The following is a 21,909-nucleotide window of genomic DNA, read 5'->3' on the forward strand; positions in this document are numbered from 1 at the left end:
CAGTTCTGATCCCAGAGTTCAGGGCAGTAGGAAAATGAGCATGATCTCCAGTCGCTTTCTGTTCAGTAGACGTACCCAGTCTAAGTGTGTTTGCGTTTTCTTGTTCATGTTGATAGTGGCCCACATTGAGTGCTAAGCCTTCAATCCCTACTATCTCACTATTGTTCTTGCCTCAGGAAACAACCCTATCTTAGTGTTTATCTGGTGAACTACCACCTCCCCGAATCTCTATCTGTACAATTTATAGAGGATAGGCCTTGACCCTCCATGAAAGGTGAAAGTGTTAGTCGCTCAGTCATGTCCAGCTCTTTGCAACGCCATGGACTGCAGCACGCCAGGCTTCTCTGTCCATGGAATTCTCCAGGCAAGAATGGTAGGCATATAACCAATCAGCAAACTCCTGGACTTTGCTGGACTTTAGAAAAAAGTGAAAATATGTTTAGTTTTCTGCTAGGATTGCTTAATAAGTAGGATGTAAAGTTGTTAACTGTGTAGTCCTGCCCAAGAATGAACCAACACAGGAAAGCAGCCAAAGAGACCGCAAGCTGAGGATGCTTCTTGTTTCAGCTGCTGGATCCAGACACACCTGAGGTTGCCACCGCTGGACACTAAGTTACTAAGAGCCAAGAAAGTCCTGTGTGTGATTGTCAATTTGAATTGGGATAGTCTTGCAACTGAGAGAGCCTTGACATCAGTATTATTAGGGAGTCTAATTGCCCACCACACATAACCAATAAAAGGCTTGCCCAGATCTTTGAGTTTAGGCCTATCTAGGAACTCAGTCGGAGAAGGCAATGGCACCCCACTCCAGTACTCTTGCCTGGAAAATCCCATGGGCGGAGGAGCCTGGTAGGCTGCAGTCCATGGGATCATGAAGAGACAGACACGACTAAACGACTTCACTTTCACTTTTCACTGTCATGCATTGGAGAAGGAAATGGCAACCCACTCCAGTGTTCTTGCCTGGTAGACTGGCGTCTATGGGGTCACACAGAGTTGGACATGAATGAAGCAGCTTAGCAGGTACTCAAATACTTTCACACAATAAAATACATTCCTTTAACCAACGTGTAAAGCCAGAGATAAGAATACAGATGGAGACCCACATGCTGTCCAAGTTTTACTGTTATAAATTAAGGTGAGCACCAATATGTGCTATCCTCCAACCTTGATACAGCAGCCTGGAAGGCCATGTTCAAATTTAGAATTCTCAGACTCAGGTCTGTGCCACAGTGTGTTGTCAAAGGTGACCATCCCATAATCAAGGCCACTCTCCTTTTCCCACCGGCTTCTTTTCCACATTGCAAGGGACACCCCAGCCCACACCTCATATGCCATCATATCCCTGCGAGACAAACACCCACCCCTTGGCCACCAACCACTCAGGCCTCAGGTTTTGCACCATGGCAGTGCCACCTCTGTGAGGATGGACCCAGAGGAAAGGCTCGTACAAGCCCTTGAAGCAGGCTTGCATCTGTTTGGACAGGGAGTCCAGGGTCTGGTGGATGGGATGGCAGCCATTTGCACCAGGTGGTCACATCTCCCTGGTCTTGCAACTGTGCCTCGTGGGGAGGGGCATGGGAGGGCAGGGCCAGGATGGGTCCCTCTGGAGGAGTCGTCTTGCCCACATCTGACACTGTTAACCATTCTGTTGACCACACTTCATCTTTTCCCTGCAATTTCAAGTTCACTAAGCTAAACTCTTCTTAACACATCAGAAATGAAAAACAGTATTTTATTGTGAGTTCCTGAACATTCAGCCAGGTATATATCAAAATTTTTCTTTTTTTTTTTTAATGGCCACTCCACATATCATGTGGGATCTTAGTTCCCCAACCAGTGATCAGACCCACACCTCCTGCATTGGAAACTCAGTCTTAACCACTGGACTGCCAGGGAAGTCCCAAGGGGAGACTTTTTTTTAAAGAGAAGTATGTCAAGAACAGAGGGCATTTGTGCAGGCTTCGGGGAGTAGTTGGCAGTTGCTCATTTTGACCACTCTCTTACATAGAGAGAGCTTCAATGGGAGGTAGGTGGGGAATGTAGGGCGAGGTGGACAAATGTGAGCGGGAATCAGGAGGATCACTGGGTCTTCAGAGCGGGGAAGGCCTGAGGAAGGTGGTGACTGACAGGGTGGGCTGGAGGAGAGAGGGGCACAGGAGGCTAATGCTGCTGGGAGGAGCAGTGGGCTGTGGAGCAGAGAAGCTATAGACAGGAAACCTCGGAGGGAGAACTGGCCAGGACTTGGACAGGGTGAGAGAGAACTGCCTGGGGCTCTGTGCCTAGACCAGGGGGCCCTAAGAAGAGAACCAGAGAATTCTAGAGAGCTGGCCTCTGTCACCACACCTAGCATGCTCTGCCTTGAGTTTTCTTTCTCTGTTGCTTTCCTTATCCTCACCTGAAAGGCAGGGGGAGTGTTTTACTCATCCTTGCCTCAGTGTCCACCGCTGTAGGGCATGTAGCAGATACTCAAGATAGCTCTTTGGTTCAGTTATTTTGAATCAACGGCTTTGAGAAACATGTGCTACCTTTGATCCCACTATTAGCAGACCCATCCTTCCCTCCACATGGTAGTTCAGCTCTTTCATTCCTCAGGCGGGCAGACACTATTCCTGGGGTCCTCATCAGCAAGATGATACGTGCTTATCGAGCCGTGATATTAGTGGATGACAGAGGGGATACAGTCATAGATGCTATGTCAGGTTCAGGGTTAGTGAGACAGTTCTCTGGCTACACAGAAGGAAGTTTCTCTACAGGTGAAAGAAGTAGCCGCTACCAAGCAATGCAAACTGTCACCTGCTTCCTTTCTGTTTCTTGAAGCGACTGCTTCAGGGCCCTCTCTGCATACGGAAAGCATGAATAAATGCCTGGGGTGACGGGAAGACAGGGAGCTGCACTGAAGACTGACTATTCACCCAAACATCTACTGAGCATCTACAGCGTCTGTGGACACAGTGAGGACTTAGAGCAATTGCATCTACTGTATTCTCAAAATTCAACCTCAAGGTCATTTTTTCCCGATGCCTCTGGACACCCTTCATCTAGATTAAGGCTGCACCTTGTAAAGCACTTCCCTTTAACCTAGCATTTATAAAATGGCATTTGAAATGCTTGTTTTCTGGTCTGCATGGTCTGCTCAACTGGAAGCTCTTTGAAAGCAAAACCCAATTTTGTCCTCAGCACTTTGCCTGCCAACTCTCGCAGTGCAGGCATCATTTAATCAACGATTGCTGAATTAAACGAGACATTGATGTAGAGTGTCAAGTATGGACAAACTGGCACCTCAGGATCTCAGGGGGAAGTCTTGTTGGAATTCTAACTGAATGTTGGAAGAGTAAGTGGTCATCAAGAAGAGATAAGAGAATTCCAGGTGAGAACAGAGGTGTGCAAACGTTGGAAGGCATACTGAAGGTGTGAAATTCTCCACAGTTGGAGCACATTGGTGTATCTGGGGAGCGAGGGGCCAAACAGGAGAGACAGCTGTACAGGATAGTGTAGAACCTCAGTAACACTGGTGTCAAGTCCATAAAATATAGATTATGGTTGCAGCCTGGCCAGAGAATTAAGATATTGCTCTGGGAAAAAGCCAGAGACCCCACTGGCAGTGCCTCGCACCTCACCCTGCACACAACACGTGCTGCCAGCTGGCCCGCAGACCCTGGCTCGCTGGGGAGCCCAGGGGACTCTGAGATCCCCAGGGTGGGGCCTGTTGGGTGGGACGCCCGGGGTGGGGCACCTGGGGCGGAGCGCGCAGGCGCGCTGATGCCTCGAGCCCCAAGGGGAGGGCGGGTGCGCGCACTTCTCGCGCACGCGCGCACGGAGGGGGCGACGGCTGCGGTGACGCTGCTGCGCCGGGCGGGCGGCGGCGCGTGAGGCGCGCGATTCTCGGTGTCTTGGGAGCAGTGCCCCGGCCCCCGCCGTTCCCGCCGCCGCCATGTCGGGTCGGTCGGTCCGGGCCGAGACCCGCAGCCGGGCCAAGGATGACATCAAGAAGGTGATGGCGGCCATCGAGAAAGTGCGGAAATGGTGAGGGGCCAGGCCCAAGGGTGCTGGTGGGGGAGGCCGCCGGCCCGGGTCCAGAGCAGCGCTGAACTGGCGGGCAGGGTGGGAGCCGACCGGCAGGCGCTTGGGGGGAGGGGGGAGCGGAGAAGGCGGGAGGAGGGAGCCGCTCGCGTCGGCGTGAGGTCAGAGGCCGCGCCGGCCGCGACCAATCAGAGGGTTTCCCGGCCCGCGGGCCCGCCCACCTCCCCCTACCCCCGGCAGCGCGGCGCGGGCGGGGAGCGGCCGGCTTCCGGCGACGCGGAGTCTGGGGGGTTTGTTTAGCTGCGGGTCCGCGCGGGCGTAGTCTCCGCGCCCGCCTGCCTGAGGAACCTTTTGCGTTTTGAACTGTCCCGTATACTAACTAACAATCTCTGAGGGGTTCCCGTTGGCCAGACTGAGCACTCTGCGTATTAAGACGTCTCGGTTAGGTGAGAACTTTAAGGCAAGCCACCTGCCACGGGGCCAGGGAGTCAGAATAAAAATTGCTGTCTTTCTCCTAATAGGGCGCACGCGCGCGAGCTGGATAGGCATTTTCTCTTGGTGACCTGGGAGCTGTTAGTAGAAGAATCAGGATCTCCCCCTTGTTTGGAAACGGCTCCTGTCATGTTCATTGCAGGCGCAGGCTGACCGCCTATTTTGTACCGGGAGTTCCAGTGCGTTATCACCCTAAGTTTTTACAGCCAGGTGTTTTCACCAACTTCTTGAGTACTTTTCTCTAGCTGATTGCTACCGATAACTTTTACTTTACTAATAACTTTAAAGCCGGGTAGGTGTTAGCTCCCTCCAGGAAGCCTTCTCCAAGACTTCCTGCCCTTCACCCTCCACTCCCTTCAGAGTCATTGTTACTGTTTAGTCGCTAAGTAACGTCCTACTCTTTGCGACCCCATGTAGCCCACCAGGCTCCTCTGCCTATGGGTTTTTTCCAGGCAAGAATACTGGAGTGGGTTGCCATTTCCTTATCCAGGGTATCTTCCCAACCCAGGGATCGAACCCGCGTCTTGTGCTTTGGCAGGTGGGTTCTTTACCACTGAGCCACCTGGAAAACTGAGGGTCATCATTACCTTGGACTTTATTTGCATGTTTATTTGTCCATTTTGCTACAGGACCAAGTTCCTCATCTCTAAGGACTTAAGAATACTAGTTAAATAGTTAATGATTTTCCTTCTCCGAATCTAATGGTCTAGGTTTTGTGAAACCTAGGACTGGGCATCCCTTCCTCTTCTGTCCATCTCTCTCCTCATCTGCAGCCAAGGGCAGTTGAGCATCTTCTGTCACCTGGAACTCTGTACCCGGCTCCCTGTGATCTGTGCCTGCTTCAGGACTGGCTCAGTTCCCTGGTCCATTCATTACTTTGTATTTTTCTTCAAGTGTGAATTTTTTAGCACTCTTTTGCTTAGGAAATAATGCTTCATTGATCTCTTCTTGTCCTTAGGATAAAGACCAAAAATGATCCTTCATACCTCACTAGACTGGCTCAAACTGCCCTCTTTCGCAAGATGCTGGCCATCTTTCAGTTGGAGCCACACTACCTTTCCTTCCGCCTGGCAACTCTCCTCTACCCACTCCTTCCACTTGCCTAGTTATTGCCTGGCTGTGCTCTGCAGTTGCTTCCTCACCGAAACCTTTCAAGAGCCCCAGTCTAAATCGGGTCCTCTCCTAAATGGAACTTTCCACAGTGGCATTAGGTTGAACCATAAGACATCTATGTTTGCCTCTTTTATCTGCAGAAATGGCAGTTTGATGTGGTTGAATCTAATGATCCGGTTTCTAACTGAAATGAGTTGTGTGGTGTCTGTTTACAGTTGGAATTCAGGCTCGGGAGAGTCAGGACTGTGCATCTTGTTCTGTGTGCCCAGGACCTAGCAGAGGGTCGTAGATTAAATATTTGTTGAATAAATGAGTGGCTTGTCCAGGAATTAATTCCAGTTTCTAAGTCTTTAGTTCATTCTTCTTTCTGTTACATCACAGTCTCTATATTTTTGTGATGTCATTTGCTGAATCAAATCAATAACAGCAGTTACTTTTTTTGCTTTTTTGTGCTCACATTGGGACTCGAAACTTTCAGAAGTCACACTTCAGGCTCCCCAACTTTGGCCATCTGTAATCTGCACCCTTATTCAAGAATGTTACTTGCCTTTCCCTCCCCAGGTATGTGTGGGGAGGGGAGAACAGCTACTCGTTTTTTTTTAAGGCGTATCTCAAAAGTACCCTCTTCTGTAAAACGAAATCTTAAAGTCATCTTTTCATGGCGCTTGGCCTTCACCTCTTCCAAAAGCCAGTGTGAGGCTCAGTTCTGTTAGCTGAAAGCATCATGTCCTGCTCCTTGGTTATTGGAATTGTGTTTCAACCCAGAGTTTCCCTGGTGGCTCAGACGATAGAGTCTGCCTGCGATGCGGGAGACGCAGGTTTGATCCCTGGGTCGGGAAGATTCCCCTGGAGAAGGAAATGGCAACCCATTCCAGTATTCTTGCCTGGAGAATCCCATGGGTGGAGGAACCTGGTAGGCTACAGTCCATGGGGGTCACAAACAGTCGGACACAGCTGAGCGACTAAGGCACCCAGAGTTTCACAGGAGTTTTGCCTTCCATCCTGATCTTTCAGCCTTCTTTCTTGCCGCCTTCACATATTACAATGATTTCTTTACTTATCTTTCATTGCTATGAGTTCCCAAGATAGGGACGCTATCTTATATATCCTTTATCGCCTGTAAGGCTTTGTATAATAGGACTTATCAGTGGGATTGAATTAATTTGGGGGAGATGAAGAAGTTATGCAAGATGGATACCTGAGTTTGCAAATGCGCTCATACTCCATACTACTGTAGTCTGTGAGGAAAAAAATGGTTTTGGTACACCACGTGAGCAGAGGTGACAGGCGGAAGGTTCAGGGCTAAAGGAATTCGATAGTGAAGTGTTTCTGGAAAGGGTGATTTTGCCTTGAAAAGTAAAGTATGATTTAACAGAGAGTTTATGAAGCATTTAAGGTTGACAACATGATCTGGTGAGAAGTAGAAAAGCACAAGTTCTGATCAGAAAATCTGTTTTATTTTATCGGTTCTGAGAAGTGTCTTTGTTTTAGGGAGAAGAAGTGGGTGACTGTGGGTGACACGTCCCTTAGGATATTTAAGTGGGTTCCTGTGACAGACAGCAAGGAGGTAAGTGTGGAAGAAAATCAAAACAACAAAAAGGTAACGTCTTCTTTCTTTCTTTGATTGCCTCTTAGCTGTTATGGGATTTATTTCCCCAGAATTGAGTTGAAAATACTTCAGGGACTCATCTGTCATTGGTCTATGCAAAGCCTCTCATTTTATTAGATTCCCTCTTCTCCCCGTTATTCCCTTTTCTTAACCCATTCCTCTTTTCCAGGGCTTGGCCAACTGCAGCCCAGGCCTGCTCCCTGTGATTCCATGTAGTTTAATTTGAACACACCTGTGCCCTCTGGTTTCCTCATTTGTGGTGGCTTTTGAGTTGTAATGGTAGGGTTGAGTAGGCCATAACATCTAATGGCCTGCAAAGCCCAAGATATTTATTATTGGCCTCGTAAGAAAAAGTGTGTGGACTCCTGCTGCCCACTGTAGCATATTAGATGTATTTTGTATGTATGTATGCCTTTCTAATCCCCTTCCATGATTTTATTTGTACATCTGTATATTCTTGAAAAATACATAGCTTTGTTTCATATTTGTATTTTCAAAACTTTGCATCTATATATAACTTTGTGCTGTAAACCTCTTTTCTCTTTTTGTTTGAAAACTCAAACATGTTTCTATAATTGTAAATAAAATTATTATCTTTACTCTTGCATTATATTCTCTTATGTACAGTAACCACATTTATCTATACATTCCCTGAGTGATAAACTCCCAGGTTTCTCCCCTTCTTTTTATTCTAATTGTTTTTAAAAGATCTAAACTATAAAAAGCATACAAAAGTATCTAAAACATAATGTACTCTACAGGGAAAAAAATATGAAGCTAATACCCTTGTAAAAACGACCTATGTCAAAAGATAGACGTTGCTAACTCCCCTAGCAGCCTCTGAAACTTCCCATCATCCCTCTTTCTCCCCTCCAGGGGAGATCAGTCTCCTTCTTTTGCTTTTCTGACTACTTCTTTAGTCATGTGTAAACGTTTCTTTATATAAGCAGCATCACAAAGTATCTATTTTTGTGGGTCTGACTTTTTTGCCTAGTGTTACCTGTGTAGAGTCATCCATGTTGTCTTTGGAGCTGTTTGTTCCTTTTCCTTGATGTATGGAATTCTGTTACAGGACTGTACCATGATTTATTAATATCTTACCCATTTTCCTGTAGATGGGTATTTGGATTGTCTCCAGTTTGGGATAATAGGAACAAAGCTCCTGTGAACGTTCTTATTTTGTATACAGGTCAACATGTGTGCGAGTTTTCCTAGAGTATATTCCTAGGAGTAGAATTGCCAAGTCTTAGGGTATGTGTATCTTGACCTGTACCAGGAGTGCCAAAGTGATTGTGCCATTGTATGTTCCCACCAGACATACCAGAGTTCTCACGGCTCCAAACCCTCATCAACAGTTGGTGTTGTTGGACTTCATGTATTAAGATACCTTGTTTTGGTTTTGATAGGGTGATTAAGGGTGTAATTACTAATGAGATAGAGAACTTTTTCAGCATCCTTTGGGATTTCCTCTTTTAAGCAGTGCCAGTTTAAGTCTGTTTGGCTCTGGTCTTTTTCTTGCAGCTTGTAGGGATTCTTTGTGTTGTGGACACATATTTATTGACTGAATACTGTCTGTACCTCGTTCCATTCCATGGCTGGTCTTCACCCTCTGTTTATGCAGGCTTGAGTAGCAGAAGTTTTTTTAATTTTAATGTAGATAAAATAAAATCCTTTTCTTTATAGTGCTTTTAAATGTCTTAAATCTTTCTTTTTTGAGGTTCCAAAGATAGTTTTCCATATAATCTACAAGCTTGTTATTCTGTTCCCATTTATAATACACCTGGAGTTGATTTTTGTGTATTTTGAAGTAGGGGCCCAATTTCATATTTTTCCATGTGGATATGCATTTGTGCCACCACTTGAAGAGACTGTTCTTTTCTTCTTGCTCTGTAGAACCACTTTTGCTGTATTCAAGTATAGATATGGGTCTGTTTGTGTGTTTTGCTGCCAGGTTTTTTGGGTAGCCTGGTTGACTGTGGTGAACATCCTTCATCCATTCTCCTTGAGAACTTGTGAGAGGTTTTCTCTGGATTATATGCCCTGGAGTGAGATTGCTCTGTTGTTGGCTGTCCATATATGATAGATTTTTTAAAGTAGTTAGTTAGTTAGTTATTTGGTTGTGCTGGGTCCTAGTTGCAGCAGGCAGGATCGAGTTCCTGGATCAGGGATTGAAACCAGGGCCCCCTGCATTAGGAGTGTGGATTCTAAGCCACAGGACCACCCAGCGAAGTCCCATACATGATTGTTTTTACTCAATGTGGCCAGATCTCTCTCCTGAATGGCTTCCCTGGATAGTCACCTCCAGTTTCCCAAATCCTCACCGACATTTGGTATCATCTAACACCTAATTTTTTGGGCTCCAAAATCACTGCAGATGGTGACTGCAGCCATGAAATTAAAAGACTCTTACTCCTTGGAAGAAAAGTTATGACCAACCTAGATAGTATATTCAAAAGCAGAGACATTACTTTGCCAACAAAGGTCCATCTAATCAAGGCTATGGTTTTTCCTGTGGTCACATATGGATGTGAGAGTTGGACTGTGAAGAAGGCTGAGCACTGAAGAATTGATGCTTTTGAACTGTGGTGTTGGAGAAGACTCTTGAGGGTCCCTTGGACTGCAAGGAGATCCAACCAGTCCATTCTGAAGGAGATCAGCCCTGGGATTTCTTTGGAAGGAATGATGCTAAAGCTGAAGCTCCAGTACTTTGGCCACCTCATGCTAAGAGTTGATTCACTGGAAAAGACTCTGATGCTGGGTGGGATTGGGGGCAGGAGGAGAAGGGAATGACAGAGGATGAGATGGCTGGATGGCATCACTGCCTCGATGGTCATGAGACTGAGTGAACTCCGGGAGTTGGTGATGGTCAGGGAGGCCTGGCATGCTGCAATTCATGGGGTCGCAAAGAGTTGGACACAACTGAGCGACTGAACTGAACACCTAATTCCTAAATTCTGTTAGTCTGGTAGATGTAAAGTGGTGTCTCTTTGTTTATTCTACGTTTCTCTGAACACTAAGGGAGGTTGATAATTTAATCTCTTCAGATTTCCTTTTTATACATTTAGAGTTCCTCTTCTCTGATGTCTTCTTTCTTTCTTTTTTTTTTTTTTTTTGGCTGTGTGGCTTTGCGGGATCTTAGTTCCCCAACCAGGGATTAAACTCAGGCCCTCAGCAGTGAAAGCATGGAGTCCTACTAACCACTGGACCACCAGGGAATTCCCCTCTGATTTCTTAAATTTTCCTTATTCTTATATTGGACTTCCTGTCTTTACTTTTGTGATTTGCATTGATTCTTTTATGTTATAGATACAGAAAACTCGAATTAGTTTTGTACATGGCAGTTGTCTTTGTCTAACATGTCACATATGATAACTTTGTCAGTGAAAGAAAGTGAAAGTGAAGTCGTTCAGTCGTGTACGACTCTTTGCAACCCCATGGACTGTAGCCCACCAGGCTCCTCAGTCCATGGAATTTTCCAGGCAAGATTACGGGGTGGGTTGCCATTTCTTTCTCCAGCGGATTTAATTTTTTTCTGTCAAGTTAACTTTTTCCTTCTGATTTTTACTTCCAGGGTGATGTTTCAAAATTATTCTCCATTTCCTGGTTATAGAGGACTTATGCATCTTCTGCTAGCTTTTTAATTTTAACTTTCATTTTTAGACCTTTAATCTGTGTAGGTTTTTTTTTTTAATGGTGAAGATAAGAATCTAATTTTAATTTGCTTCATATCATGAGCCACTACCCCTAATACTGGTCACTCCATGATCTGTCCTTTTTCACTGGTATTATGTGATGTCATCCCTATTGTAGGCTGTATTCACATGGTTTTGTTTTTGAGCTTTCCATTTTTTTGTTGTTATTTTATCTGTTTCTGTGCTAGATTTATTTACTGTGCTTTTAGAGTGTCTTCATGTTAAGTAGGGTGAGTTTTCTCTCTTGAAGGTTTTTGGAAAGATAGTCTACCAGAGTGAAAAATTCCCTCCTCTTTTTACTTTTTTAAGGCTTATTAAAAATTATGAATAGATAATTTGGACTTAATCCAGCTGCTTTTCCTGCGTTTGCTTTAATGTTCATGGGATGTTTGTCCTTTAATCTATTAAAGTGATGAATTTCTGATGTTTGAACCATTGCATTCTTAAGACAAATTCTACTTGGACATGCCTTTCTTCTTTTTTTTGTTACATTCAGTTCACAGATAATTGAGGTATTTGCATCTGGTTTGTAAATTGGTCTGTAATTTTCTTTCTTATGCTATCTTTACCTTGTTTACACCAGCATCCTGAAACAAATTGGGCAGTTTCCCCTCTTTTGATTTCTAGAACAACTTGCATAAAATGAAGGCCCTACCTTTAGTACTTTCTGGGTCTTTCTGGGTCTTTGGTGGCAGGAGAGGTGTTGATTATCATTATAGTGGCTCTCATCGTGATTACTGTATTTAGGTTTTCCTTTTTTCTGTACTTATTTTGCTGTTTTGTGTCTTTTCCAAAAAACGTTTCCATTTCAAGTAGGGGATTATTTCTCTAATGGGGGACAGTGCTGAGTCTTCACCCTTACCCACTTCCCCAAGAGTGTTTAGAAAAGAGGCAAGGCACTGTTTGGTTGGCCAGCCATGCTAAGCTTTTGGCAACACATGAGTCAGTCCTGTGCAGTGAAGAATTAATCAGCTTGTCCAGAAGGCCAGCAGTACCCCTGCTGACGAACACTGATCAGTTTTCATGTGTACTGCTGTGTAGTCATTTATACTATCCTTTTGTACTTTAAAGTCTCTGTTGGTAATTATTTTGTCTTTTTCACATTTGTTATTTTTTTTCCATGTAACATGGTCCTAAAATCTTTATTAAAAGAATCACCGTGTAATTTTTGTTCATCTTTCTTTCATTTTGCTTTGTTCTCTATTTGATTAATTTTTGCCCTGGTTATTTTCGTTTTTTGTTTTATTCTGTTTTTCCACTTCTTGTGTTGAACACTTAGCACTTTTTTTCTGGTTTTTCTTTGCTTTTTTTTTGCAGCCCATTTCACTTCTTAGTTACCTCCCACAGATTTGGACATACATGAGTGTCACGATGTCGTGATGGTGTAAGATTTAGCTGTGAGATTTTCATAGCTTTCTCTTTGGTTTCCCCTTTAACCCAAAGGTTACTTAATAGAATGATATTTAGTTTTTAGATATGTGAGGTTTTTGAAAGCTGTGCTTTTAAAATTGGTGCTCTGATTCTGTGGAATTGGTAGGGTATTTGTTCTTTGGGATTACTGGGACTTTTTTTGTGATCTGATCTGTAATTGAATTGTGGGCAGTTCACTTATAATTAAAACAGATATATACTCTCGATATGAAATTAAACAATTGAAGGATTTGTTATGTTTTCCAAATCTTCTGTATCTTTGCTCATCTTTGTATGGTTCACTCTATATGTTTCTGAAAAGAGTGTGTGAAATTGTTGGTTTGTTTGCTTCTTCATGGTCTCAGTTCAGTTCAGTCGCTCAGTCATGTCCGACTCTTTGTGACCCCATGAACCACAGCACGCCAGGCCTCCCTGTCCATCACCAACCCTCGGAGTCCACCCAAACCCATGTCCATCGAGTCAGTGATGTCATCCCACCATCTCATCCTCTGTCATCCCCTTCTCCTGCCCTCAATCTTTCCCAGCATCAGGGTCTTTTCAAATGAGTCAGCTCTTTGTATCCTTCATGGTCTATGAGTCACTTATCCTTTGTACTTTGAAGCTCTATTTTTGATACATGTATGTTTATGATTCCTACCTCACCTTGACCTGTTCCTCCTTTTCCCAGTAGGTAATGTCCTTCTTTGTCCCTTTCTCACCTCAAATTCTGTTTTATCTGATACTACACTTTATATCCCATGTTCTTTTGATTTGTATTTGCCTGGTATGTCTTGTAATACTGTTTTTCCCCATTTTACATTTTTCTGCTTATTGGGCAATATTAGGATTAGGTTTAGCTGTGGGTGACGGAAAACTCAAAATAGCAGTGGTTTAAAGCAGTTATTTTGTTCTTAGAGGAACAGAAGTATGCAGTCCAGGACTGGTGTGGTAATTTTGTTCTAAGAGTCCCCAGGGACCCAGGTTTCTGGCAGCCTCTCTATTCCTTTTGTTTTTAAATTTGCTTTTAAAAGAGTAATGGTTTTATTCATTTTCGTTGTTTCTGTTGTGGGAAAATACACATATCATGAAGTTTACCATCTTAACCTCTTGAGCGTGTACAGTTCAGTAGTGTTGAGTGCATTCACCTTGTATAACCCGTCTCTGAAACTCTTCGTCTTGCAGAGGTAAAAAACTCTGTACCATTAAATAATTCCCCATTCCTCTGTTCTTGTTTGACCTTATATTTCTCCAAGTTCGAGCTCCAGTCATCATTCAGCATATTCAAGTTCAAGGCAGTTAAGAGAGTGGGAGGGTTGGCAAATAGTGTTTCCATGAATTTAAGGAGTTTCCCAGAAGTCTCCTTAAGATGTATATACTAAGTGTTCATAATAGCTGTGGCATGTCTAGGCGCCAGAAAGGCTGGGAAAGTGTGACCACCTAAAAATTCTATTTTTATGGACAAGGATGTCAGTCATAAGGCACTTTCCTTTTATTTTTTTCCTCTTCACCTCATGGTGACTAGACAGATTTTCTTCTGCTGATCTGGAAGTTCTACATTCTATTTTTAATCTTCTTATTGGCAACTTCCAACCTAATAAGACTTACACTAATTTTCCATATCAATGTATAAAGCTTATCAAATTCTGTATTTTTCCTCTGAGCCTCTGGTCTCCATCGCCTCCCTCCCCCAACCCTTTCATCCCTACCCTGTCCTTTGTTTTAAACAGAATTTCATCTTTTTTTGGCCACACTGTGTGGCTTTTGGGATCTCAGTTTCCTGGCCAGGGACTGAACCCTGGTCAAAGCACTGGGCGCCTGGAATACTAACCACTGGGCCACCAGGGAACTCCATAAATGGAACATCCTGTAATGTTGACATCTAGCTTCATTTCTTAACTTTTAGTTTGTTTCATCTCTTTATCCTTTCTTTATATATTCTGACTTCTTCATCTAGTTTTTGCTCAATAATCTTTTCTTCAGCTCTTACCTGTTTCTGCTAATAAACTCATTCACCTAATTTTTACTTTGAACAATTTCATTGCTCATACCAAATATCCTTGGCGGTGGTTCAGAATGACTTTCCCGTGTCCTCCTTGTCTTTCTGGGAGACTTGCCGTATTTTACTTAAATTCTTCGGTCCTGTCAGTGCACTTTTCCTGGTACAGCTTGCTCTGTTAATTGTCTTTCATGGGCCTGTTTTCCTCCAGTGTCTGGTTAGTTTTCTCTGTGCACTCATCTTTTTCTTTCGACTTTGAGCTGTGTTGGCTAGAAAGAAACATGTAACCGAAGGGAGAATGTGAGCTAAGCTCTGTGAGGGGATGAGATTAGCCTTGGGCTTCAGCCTTTCCCTTCCCCTCCTCTCATCTGCTGTCTTCTAGTACCAGTCTCCACACGCTGCCTTTATCTGCGAGCAGCCATCCTCGCCGAGTTCATGGAGCCGGTGGGTAAAAGTTAGAGGGGCTCTGGGGCCACCCTTTGTTTTTCATCTACCCTTGGCTCTGGTGATGCCAATACCATACAGGCCACAGGTCAGGCTGCTCGATCTCGTGTGGGGAGGACACTGCCGACGCCCCCTTCCCCATTGTTCACACGGAAGCCCCTGGCCCTTTCCTATTTCCTTTTTTTCCTCTTGTGCCATGCAGCATATGGGATCTCACTTCCTCAACCAGGGATCAGATTTGCCCCTCCTGCGTAGGAAGTGCAGAATCTTAACCACTGGACCTGGGGGACATCCCCCTTTGCTATTTCAGGTTCTGCTTGTCTGGGGAACTCAGCTCCCTTTGTCTCTCCAAAGGACTTCTCACAGTGTTCGTATTGGTTTGTGGGCTGGACCCTGAGGTCCATTGGTTTATCTACCTTCCAGTGGTTTGTGGTAGTGTGCCAGCTTCGAAGGTACTAGCATAGACCTGTTAGGTTAGGAAAAATCGAAAATGATCAAATTGGTAAGGAATACATGAAGGATGTAAGGGAGTGGGACACTGCTGATGGGAGAATAAACTGGGACAGACTTTCTACAGGTTGATCATATATGTATAAAAGCTTAATTGACCAGATGTTGGGAATCCTTTCACAATATATACACATATCAAATTACCCCAGGATATACTTTGTTTTTTTTTTTTTAATTTTAAAATCTTTAATTCTTACATGCGTTCCCAAGGATATACTTTAAATATTGTACAGTTTTATTTGTCAGTTATACCTCAGTAAAGCTGAGAGTGTGTGTGTGGGGGAGCCTTCAAAATATTTATGCCTTTGATCTAGAAGTTTTACCTCTAGACATGTATCCTCAGGACGTAATCGTGATGTGTACAAGGTACATCTGCAGTGTTGAGTATTCCAGTATTGTTCGTGGTATTTAAAAATTGCAAGCAAAAGGAAGATCTTAGCTGTAAAGAATTTAAGTTATTGTACACCTGTATATTGTACAGATTTTTTACCCTTTTAAAAGATGGTCTGAAAAACTGCTTAATGGCATAGAAAAACGTTTTTAATGTGATGAGTTGGGGTGGGGCGCGAGCTATACTGAATCACGCTCCATTTCGTAGTTACGTGTTTCGGGTGTCTCTGGTTGTGCAGGTGATTTTCATCTCTTTTCCTGTATTTTCAGAATTTCTTATAGTGAATGGATGTTTTACGTGAGCACAGAATCATTGCACTAAGGAGAGATCAGGGAAAAATAACAGTAACACCAAGAGTTGGCATGGGTGCTGTGACGCTTATACTCCAAATGTATTGCCAGCCTTCTGGTAGAGAGTAGGGAGGCACAGGGTATTTTAAGAGAAATATCTTTATACTTTCTGATCTAGAAGATTTTTTTTTTTTTTGGTGTGAATAGCCAAATAATCCAGGAAAAATAAAAGGTAAGCATTGTAGATTTATTTCTACTAGTACTAAACAAACACAGTCCTAAATAAGGTGAAGCTAAATGCCTGCTAGTTGAGTAGTGAGTGAGTGAGTATGACGCCTAGAATATTATGCAGCCAGTAAAAATCATGTTTAGGTAGCCTCTGTAGTTAAGTGGTAAAGTGTAATTGCACTAAAATTATGTCTGCATATAAAACACGAAGGGAAGGACTGCATACATCTATATGTGCAGTTAACTTATTGCTGAGTTACGATTGAGAGTATTCACAAAAACTAAGCTGCGTTACCAGTGCAGTGCATGTACGATGAAGTGACACGTATGTGAAGTATGGATTAGTAAGTTTGGGGTTGTCCAGATTTGAAATTGCAGCTGTGAGGATGCTCTCATTTGCAAATGCTTGGGCTGGTGATTGTCTTTCCTGTGGGCTGGTGTGTTGCAAGCTAGTGCTTACCTTCCACTGTGGTTCCCCACCCATGTGACTTGCATCCCACCTAAAGGCAGAGGTGGACATGGGAGGTCACTGTGAGTGGAGGGGGTGGATTGGTCAGAAGTAGAGCTTGCAGGGGCTCCTTGTCCTGTCCCTGCTCACATTACATATAAAGTGACTCCTTCCTTTGTCTAGTCAAAGGGCCTTTCTTCTTTCACTTTTTACCCCTAGCTGTGCTCCTGAACAGCGATCTTTCTCAAGTGAGTATTTTGTAATTCTCACCTATCCGTGTAGGGAAGGATCAAGCAGAGCATTCTGATCAGGGCAGAAAGCAGGAGGGTCCCACAGAGAACTCCAGTGGAAGCAGATGTATATAGCTGCCTCTCTCTTGTGAGTCATGAGATTAGCGCTGGAAGGGTCCATTTTACTGAAAGAGCCACTGAGGCGTGGGGACACCTTGTCCAGGATCCTGTTATTCCTCGGGTCTTAAAACCACCGTTGTTCCTCATGTCCCTAATCCAGACCTCTGTGGTGTCTCAGCACCTTCTTTCTCTCTCTCAGTGAGTCTTCTGCTTGGCTCTGTCATATTCCTCTTTTTTTCCTTTTCTAGAAAGAAAAGTCAAAATCGAACAGTTCCGCAGCCCGGGAACCTAATGGCTTTCCCTCTGATGCCTCAGCCAATTCCTCTCTCCTTCTTGAATTCCAGGGTGAGTTGCATCCTCATGTCTTCCTTGCAGGAAAATGAACATTTAGATGACCCATCAATAATCTGAAGACTAGTCTGTGTGTCATTTCAGTGCCCACAGTTTTGCTGGTATCTTGCTGGGCACCTGACAGAAGTCTTTGCATTTCAACTTCACAGTAACCCTGCAGGACAGATGAGTCTCCTCACTTTCCAGTTAAGGAAACTGAGGCTCAGGGAGGCGAGGTTCCATGTCTGAAGTTAGTCGCTCGTAAGTGAGGACCCGTGGTAGGTCCTGGTTTTCTGGATCAGAAGCTCTGTTCTTTAGACTGTGCATCTGATGAGAGCACTTCAGAGGAGCACCTCCCCGACTCCAGGCTGAGGCGTCTGTCTGCCTACACTTAGGCCAAGCTCTGCCTCCTAAACCAGTCTTCGGTAGACGTACAGCCTGAGTCAGCACTGCACTGAGAACTCTACCTTGTATACCTTGTGGCAGTCACTGCTTATGAAGCACTATCCCTTCAGCGTCTCCTTTTTACACTTGCATCAGCCTGGGATATAAACCAGGCAGTTACCGTCATCCCGATTTTAGGAAACTGATACTTGGAGAAGAAAAGTACTTAAGCTGAAGAGTGACAGAACTTTATTGTTTTGTATAATAAAATGCTGCTTCCGTTTTAGTGTAGAAGATAGTGGTCATTGCAAGATGAAGACTAGAAAAGGCTTACGATTTTCTCTTTGGAGCTAGACTGGGAACAACCAGGTATCCCCTCCTTCCCTCTCCCCTAACCGCCCCCACCCCAAGGTTCGAGTGGTACAGAAGAGACTACAGGGGGACAGTTCTCCAGCTGCGCGTGAGCTGTCCCCGCAGCATAAAGCTCCGGGAGACACGGGAGGCTCCGCTTCTTCAGCCTGGCCACCTTCTCACCCTTTTCACGCAGTGAACGCGTAATGCGCTCCTGCCGGGTGCCAGGTCCTGTGTACTGTGCTGGAGACTCAAGGACCTGTGAGCCACAGAGCCTGCCTGCACCGGGTGTAACGGAGGGAGACCAGTGTGTAACATAGTAAATGCAGGTGTGCACAGGAAGCAGCAGGAGCATGAGAGGGGGTGGTCGTGCCCACCCAAGGGCGCTTGGGACCCAGGGCTCTGCAAAGGAGAGGATGCCTGAGCTGCCCGTTGGCAGGCGTCGGGGCTTTGCAGGAAGACGGGAAGGAGCACGTCATACCAGACACGGTGCTGGTAGCTGCTCTTAGGTTTGGGTCCGACCTGGCTGGAGCCAAGCGTACTCGGGAAGAGCGGCAGGCAGTGAGCCTGGAGATTCGAGCAGTGTGTAGGATGTGATAGGGCCCTCTAGTGGGCAGCAGGGAACCACAGAAGGGTTTAGAAAGTTCATTCTGGCAGTGGTGTGAGGTCCCTGGCGGGGAGGCTGAGACCCAAGGAAGGGCAGCTGGATGGCTGTTGCCAGAGCCCAGGCCTGAGCTGAGGCAGTGGAGGAGGAAGGAGTGGACACACCTGGCCCCAGAGCAGGAGGACGGGTCCGATCTGGTGACTGGCTCCCCAGCTGGGGGAGGGGAAGGAATTGTTGAGTTAGTTTTTAACTTAGGTGGTGACTTTAAGCCTTCAACAGCATTTCCCAGGTGGGATCCAGTGGTCCATGAGGCAGTGAGGCAGAGCCTGGGCAGGTGCAAGGCCTGAGCTGACCACCTCCAGACCCTGTCGCCCTCCTTCAGATAGTTGAGAATGCCAGACAGATTGTCATTTTCTACACCTCTTGTGAGAGAGGTTGAGAGGCAGAGCCACATCCCTCCATTCACTGGATTGTGAGAAAATACCAGATTCCAGCTATAATTAGTGGATACTAAAGAAGGGACTCGTATGCTTATATTAACCTTCCTGACATATAAATGTTGCATAAACTTAAAGATCCTGGCTGCATCCGGTGGTGCTTAGAATATATGTCATAAAATAACATGTGCTTAAATTCGTCAATTTAGATTCTGTTGGTAATTTGCGGTGTGCAGAAGCCCTGGGAATGCCTGCCCTTGGTTTAGGGGCTGTTTGCAGCTGTGATTGGTATGTGCCCAGCTGTGTCCACGCTGTCTGCAGAGACCCCAGGCCCTTGGCTCTGTACTGGGTCCTCCTTGAGTGTGACCGTCCTCAGCCATTGCCTTTGTCGTGTTTGATTTTCAGATGAAAACAGCAACCAGAGTTCCGTGTCTGATGTCTATCAGCTCAAGGTGGACAGCAGCACCAACTCGAGCCCCAGCCCCCAGCAGAGTGAGTCCCTGAGCCCTGCGCACACCTCTGACTTCCGCACAGATGACTCCCAGCCCCCCACGCTGGGCCAAGAGATCCTTGAGGGTGAGTCTTCCCTGGCCCAGGACGTGTGTCTTAGAGGGGCCGTGCTCTTGCTTTCGATCTTTTTAAGAGTCACAGGTTAGAGACAGTGCCTCAGAGCTGGCAGCTTCAAGCCGTTTGTCCGTTGTTTGAGGCTCTTTTGGGGAAGGTTGTATTTTCCCCTTTCACAGAATGATGGAAGGAAACAGCAACACGACTGAGTGCCAGGCTGTCCGCAAGGAAGGTACTTTTCATATTTGAGGCCTGGTATGAGTCTCGGGTTTCCCTGGTGGCTCAGCAGTAAAGAATCTGCCTCCAGTGCAAGAGATGCAGGTTTGATCCCTAGGTTGGGAAGATCCCCTAGAGAAGGAAATGGCAACCCACTCCAGTATTCTTGCTGGGAAATCCCACAGAGGAGCCTGGCGGGCTGCAGTCCATGGGGCCATAAAAGAGTTGGACACAACTTAGTGACTAAAACAGCAAACAGGATTCTCCTTCAAAGCCTGTGGAATAGTGACTGTTGCCTCCGTGTTACCGATGAGGAAGCTGTCTTAAAAAGTTCAGTTGCTTGGCCACGATCCCACAGCTGGTGGAACTGCCTGATTTGTTTCATTCCTTCTAACTTCGGAGTTAGTGCCCTTTGTACTGGATTCTGCAAATTTCTTCTTAGAACGTATGTTGATTCTATAACCAGTGGATACCCCTTCTCCAAGGCGCCTCTCAGGAACACTCCCCCAGCCTGGGGGGTCTCCGGTCCCAGCAGGCCCTGCAGTTACACTGACCTTGCTTTTTTAGAGCCCTCCTTGCCTGCCTCGGAAGTTGCTGATGAACCTCCGACCCTCACGAAGGAAGAACCAGTTCCTCTAGAGACACAGGTAAGGAGGTGCTTTGGGTTTCCTAGTTTCTAAGGGAAATGTCAGGGCTCTGTTGATGCGCACGGGCTCTCTAGTATGGGAGTGATGTAGTGGGGGTGGGGAGGCAGCGACGGATGCTGGTTAGGAGGTAGGGAAGAGGTCCTGTGATCTGTGAGACAGTCGGGGTTGTGGTTAGGGTGGAAGGGGAGGTCTGCTTCAGAGGGATGCCCCGTCATTCCACGCTCTGGCTGCGTCTAGATTGCTGAGGAAGAGGAAGACTCAAGTGCCCCTCCCTTGAAACGCTTCTGTATGGACCAGCCTGCAGTGCCGCAGACAGCGTCAGAAAGCTAGCACCACCCTGGCGCCCTTCACCTCCAGGCCCCATGCCTCTATTTATTGCATTCTGGTTCTGGCTGTGCTGTGTTTCTGGGGTAAGGGCGAGCACCGGGGTCCAGAGCCTGCACCTCAGAGCCTTCTGGGCTGGAATGCGGATGCGGGACCTGGGGTCGTAGCATCATCTTCCCGTCCCTGGCACCTGTGTCTGCCTGATCCTGAGAAGAGGAGCACTCCTGTCCTCTTTGCACCCCAAGGAGGCTGGCGCCTCAGCCGCTCCAGGATCATCTGTCACCTCCAGTAGCAGTCTCTGCTCCACAGCCTCTGGACTGAGCTGCTGGTGCTTCTGCAAGAGGAAAGAGGGGGGGAAGGCACCCTCCAGAGAAGAGCGTGCCGAGGGCTAACTTGAACTTGAATGGAGACTGTAGATTCATGGACTTGCCCATAGGGCTAAGGACCCTGTAGGCTGCTGTTGGAGAATGCCTGAGTAGACTCTGGAGGGAAGGGAAGGGCTTAACTCCACACGACGGCAGAAAAGTCCCACCTAGACTTCATGCTGTCCTGGCACTTGTACCCATTCCTGAGGCCATCCTGCCTCTCGTGGGCTCTCTGGCTGCTGACAGTCCTTTGTCCCCAACTGTAACCACCCACTTCCCCCAACACACACACACACGCACATACTCGCAGCTGTTTCCACCTGGACATTTCATTCCAGTATCCCCCTGCCTCCTGCCATGGTCCCCAGCTCTCCTGCCGCAGACTCTGCCCCAGCGAGAATTTGAGGTTCTGACAGTACTCATCCCCACAGTACTCCTTCAGCCCAGACTTTCTAGAAAGTTCCCTTTTCTTTGAAATCTGCATGTTTCATCGAACCTTGTGATTTTATTTTTTGTTTCAAAAAAGTTTAAGAAAATGGAAACGGACAACGGTGAGTGAAGACATATTTTAGCACTGAATAGAATATTTTTAAAATTAAACTATTTGAAATATGTCTGGTTGGCAGCTGAGTGTGTCATTCTTGAGGGTTGTGGGGGCAGGGGCTGGTGGTGATGGTGGCTGAGTGCTTGT

The 21,909-nt window shown here is 45.9% G+C and overlaps 1 protein-coding gene across 1 annotated transcript; it reads left to right on the forward strand.

Annotated features, from left to right (window-relative positions):
* Nucleotides 1–3,797: 3,797 nt before the first annotated feature.
* BCL7B (BAF chromatin remodeling complex subunit BCL7B) lies at nt 3,798–21,832 on the forward strand. Its single transcript, XM_015104207.3, has 6 exons — nt 3,798–4,026; nt 7,120–7,195; nt 17,245–17,341; nt 19,508–19,678; nt 20,450–20,529; nt 20,767–21,832. The coding sequence occupies exons 1-6, from the start codon at nt 3,935–3,937 to the stop codon at nt 20,857–20,859; spliced, it is 609 nt and encodes a 202-aa protein (XP_014959693.2). The 5' UTR covers nt 3,798–3,934; the 3' UTR covers nt 20,860–21,832.
* The last annotated feature ends 77 nt before the right edge of the window (nt 21,833–21,909 follow it).

The sequence above is a fragment of the Ovis aries genome, chromosome 24 (assembly GCF_016772045.2).
Source record: "Ovis aries strain OAR_USU_Benz2616 breed Rambouillet chromosome 24, ARS-UI_Ramb_v3.0, whole genome shotgun sequence".
Lineage (NCBI taxonomy): Eukaryota > Metazoa > Chordata > Mammalia > Artiodactyla > Bovidae > Ovis > Ovis aries.

What these genes read in the sequence shown, in the direction of transcription:
- BCL7B (XM_015104207.3), top strand. Translation starts at nt 3,935, where the DNA reads ATGTCGGGTCGGTCGGTCCGGGCCGAGACCCGCAGCCGGGCCAAGGAT. An exon ending in ATCGAGAAAGTGCGGAAATG is followed by an intron (nt 4,027 to 7,119) that starts GTGAGGGGCCAG and finishes TCTTTGTTTTAG; the next exon opens with GGAGAAGAAGTGGGTGACTG. An exon ending in TCTCCTTCTTGAATTCCAGG is followed by an intron (nt 17,342 to 19,507) that starts GTGAGTTGCATC and finishes TTTGATTTTCAG; the next exon opens with ATGAAAACAGCAACCAGAGT.